The 4,169-nt window shown below is 42.9% G+C and overlaps 1 protein-coding gene across 1 annotated transcript; it reads left to right on the top strand.

Moving 5' to 3' along the window:
- Nucleotides 1-251: 251 nt before the first annotated feature.
- On the top strand, nucleotides 252-3,566 carry LOC309408021 (trypsin I-P1-like; the record flags this gene model as incomplete). Its single annotated transcript, XM_082003726.1, is given in 6 exon segments — nucleotides 252-291; nucleotides 761-850; nucleotides 853-913; nucleotides 1,528-1,781; nucleotides 2,583-2,719; nucleotides 3,417-3,566. Coding segments are annotated over 6 exon segments (732 nt in total).
- Between the last annotated feature and the right edge of the window lie 603 nt (nucleotides 3,567-4,169).

The raw sequence follows: 4,169 nt of genomic DNA, 5'->3' as shown, positions 1-4,169 counted from the left end.
GGCTGCCCTCAGAAATCATTTAAAATAGCTCTCTTTCTTAGGAAACATTGATGATTAACTAACTAACTGATGTGCTATTTGTACTTTCTACAAATGCCTGCTAACACCCACATTTGGATCTTTAAATTTTCCACTGTGTACTTTTTGTCTGGAAAAAACCTTGGACTAGAGATAAGGCCATTTCAAAAAATATATTTCTAGCAGCTCATGCCTCCAGTCTACAAGTCTGGGCTTGAGGCTGTGTCAAGATCATGAAATACATACTGTTTCTCACCATTGTTGGTGTGGGTGGTGAGCATATATATTTACTTCTATTTTTGTAATTTATAAGGAAGCTTATTTTCTGAGCAAATTTGCAAGATAATCTATTGTGGGACAGTGAAGTCCAGTTTCAACTTGCAAAAGTTTTAAGGCAGAGCACTGCAACTTCTTTTGACTGCTGTCTGTTCATAATTGCTTCTGTCACAAAACGGGGAATGAATGCTTTCACAGGGGTTCTTGACCCAGGAATACCGAAATGTGTCCCTAGCTTAAAAAAAAAGACTGTGTCTCTCTTAAGGACTATGAAGTATAAAGGTAACACCTCTGGCCCAGGAAGTCCTAAAGATGCTGTAAATTTTTGGACTATGGGCGAGTCCTTGTCCGCCACTGCTACCATGAGTTTTATAGAAGTAGAGCCTACAAGTGAGGTACCTCAGTAAGTCACAAGGGCACAAGATTCCTTAGGCCACGTGTTGACATGCCACTTTTTATCTTCCAGTTGCCTTCCCCATCAACGCTGATGATGATGATGACAAGATCGTAGGAGGCTACACCTGTGCAGCAAACTCTGTCCCCTATCAGGTGTCCCTGTCTGCGGAGGTTCCCTCATCAACAGCCAGTGGGTCCTGTCAGCTGCTCACTGCTACAAGTCGTGAGTGAAAAAAAAATCTGTTCTTCCATAGCCTACTTCTGTCTTCCAGTTCACTTCTAGCAGGAATTCTGAACTGTGAGATTCAAATGAGTATGTCACTCTGTTCTGAAAGGAAATGACCGAGGAATGAGTGGCTCATTCAGGAAGCTGGGTTGAGGCATCATAAGTGGTTTTCCACTTCTGCAAATGCAGAAGCAGAATGCAGAGCACTTTATGAAAAAACAATGTGATAATCTAGCTACAATTTATGGGCTGTGTTTCTTGTAAATTGCATTCATCTTGTTAAAACTTAGTCACTAGAGAAGAGGAAGAGGAATGAGATCAGGGTGATAGAAGTTTGAATTTTTCCATGTTTGTGTAAAGCACTGTTCTATATTCCACTTGTCCCAGCTCAACAAAACAAACCTGCAAAAATTCACCACCTGTACTGGGAGTGGGTAAGAGCTCAGTGTGGATCCCCAGAATTTATTGCAGGACAAGAAAGATAATCTCTATGAAAATACCTATGACAGTGATGTTGAAGCAAGTGCATACAAGTACCTACCTACAGATTGGTAGGTTCCTCTTAACCTGTCGGTAGCAGTAATGTGTATGCCTTTCTTTGTCTTTTCCAGGCACATCCAAGTGCAGCTTGGGAAGCATAATCTGGCACTTGCAGAATCGACACAGCAGCTGATTAGCTCAGCTAAAGTCATCCGCCACTCTGGCTACAGCTCTGCAACACTTGACAATGATATTATGCTCATCAAGCTTGCCCAACCAGCCCAGCTCAACCGAGCAGTCCAAACAGTTCCTCTGCCTACCAGCTGTGTGGCCACAGGCACCACATGCCTAATCTCTGGCTGGGGTAACACACTCAGCAATGCCAGTGAGTATTCTGTGGGAATGTACAGCATCATGACAGCCCGGGAGACACTCTAAGACCTCACAGTTCACTTCAAACTGTGCAGGGCAAAGAACAGAGAAGTGCTGTGGAAGAGGCCTTTTTGACTGATCAGTCTGTGTAGGACAGGGACCATTTAACTGCTTTAAAGGCAAGCCTATATAAGGTCTTTCCTCTTGTTCTGTGTTATGAACATGGAATCACTGAAATCATCCATGTGCCATTCACCAGCATGTTCACACTGCCATAAATTTTGTCATCTGGTGCTATCAGCTGTCTAGTCCCAAGCACTAGCAATTTAACTAATGTCAATAGAGTTCTCAGTTCTCTGAGAACAAGATCAAAATCTGTAATTGTGGACCTAAAATTGCTACAAGTGAGCTCCATTCCCTTACACCAATGATTAGAGGTGTGGATGGTGGCTGGTGTCTAATCCACTGACAACAACTAAATGTGCACCAGAGGACAGGATGGTTTTCCTGAGGCCCAAATTTCCTCCAGCATATGTGCTACAAGAGTAGCTCTTAGCTCCACACATGCCAATTGATGATTTTCCACGTATCAGAAAATTTATCATGGCTGCAGTGTAGAATGGTGGACCCATGGGTAGAATCTGTTTCATCTAAAGGAAAGGAATCCATGCTGTAATTACTTTTCAGAGCAAAAATGACGACTGCTAAAACAGGATGTTCACTGATTACTTTTCTGCTAAGAAACATCTTCTCTGGGCTCTGAAATGAGCTCAGAGATGTCATCAACCATCTTTCTTTCCCTGTTTTCCTGTAGATGCATATCCAGATACCTTGCAGTGCCTGAAGGCTCCTGTACTCTCCTCAAGCCAGTGCAGCAAAGCCTACCCTGGGAAAATTACCAAGAACATGATATGTGTAGGCTTCATGGAGGGAGAGAAAGACTCCTGCCAGGTGAAACATCTGCCTCTCTTTTCACATATGTTTCTCTCCTGCTTTTTGCTATCAGAAGAGGCCGTCATATTAGAGAACCTGATATATTCACTGCATGTCTGAATATTGTTTTTTTGAACAACCACGGAGACTTAGCGTGAAAAAAAGTTTCTTATTAAGTAAAGCTAGTTTTTTCCACCCAGTTTTTGTTCCTTTTTGAGACAGGGAATACCTCTGTCCTAATTCTCCATGAGCAGACTATGTGCTGCACCACACAGTCAACAGTAATCACAGTGACTTTAGGGCTTAGGATGGAAATGTTAGTTTTGGACTAGCTGCAAATGAAATAACCAGTATGCCAAGATCCAGGCAGCCTGCAAGATGAACACACCTGACAATTGCTCTGCATTTTACATGTGCCTAACTCCTTGGAAATATTTAGCAGAATAATGTTTATGACACAAATATGTTAAGTGTCTGCCAAGGACCTTATCCGTCAAAAGTAGGTACCTTACACAGCCTTAGCTATGGTACCCTTAAGCTAAAGTAAGGCACAGTAAGACCAGGTGTAGAGTGGTAATCAGAAATTACCTTTGTAGAACTTCTGTGTAGAAAAAACCCAATGGAGCTCCCTCCAAAGTCAATGATGTCTGGGATCTCTGGCTCATCACTTGTGCTGACACCATTTGCTGACTATCCGTATACCTTATGTACACAGGGGGATTCCGGTGGTCCAGTAGTTTGCAATGGTCAGCTCCAAGGCATTGTTTCCTGGGGTATTGGATGTGCGCAGAAAGGCTATCCCGGGGTTTACACAAAGGTTTGCAATTATGTCTCCTGGATCGAAGCAACTATGTCTTCCAACTGAGACACTTTCTTTCTATATGTGATCTGCTTTTTCTTCTCAACATTTTCTTCTGTTTTGGGACTGGACAAATAAAAATTATCAAAAAATAAAGACTTTCAGGCACCTGTTCTTTGTGCAACATTTCTCTGGGTACTTCCATAGGCAGGGCAGAGGCAGGCAATGTCACTCTGAGGAAAATGTTGATTTGTACGCCTCTCAAGTAGCAGGATCTTGGAACATTTTGCAGACTCATCTTGAGGAGTCTTTCAGTCAGCTACAGGCAGCCAGTTCTGGAGAACAGCTTTTTTGTTTATCAGCATGTTCTCAGGTGCTACAAAACTGCCTAAAACAGCTGGGAGCATGCACCGAATCACACAGGCAGCATACTCCTATTGTAGAAAATAACAAGCAGCAACACAAACACTCCCCATCGCCCCCAGTCCAATACTCAACAATATGACTGAACAATCTCTAGTGGAACCTCCCTGACAGCTGTGCTTGGGGAATGAAACAACCACTTGCTATATTCTCTTCATGTACCAGTGCCCCTGGGATTGCTGTCTATACCTTCTTAGTTAACTGGTCATCCTGGGCTTGCTTATTTTTCCCGGAAGAGTCAAAAGG

Source organism: Phaethon aethereus (genome assembly GCF_964289735.1).
Source record: "Phaethon aethereus genome assembly, chromosome: 1".
NCBI classification, from domain to species: Eukaryota; Metazoa; Chordata; class Aves; order Phaethontiformes; family Phaethontidae; genus Phaethon; species Phaethon aethereus.
This window is presented reverse-complemented; position numbering and strand designations above follow the sequence as displayed.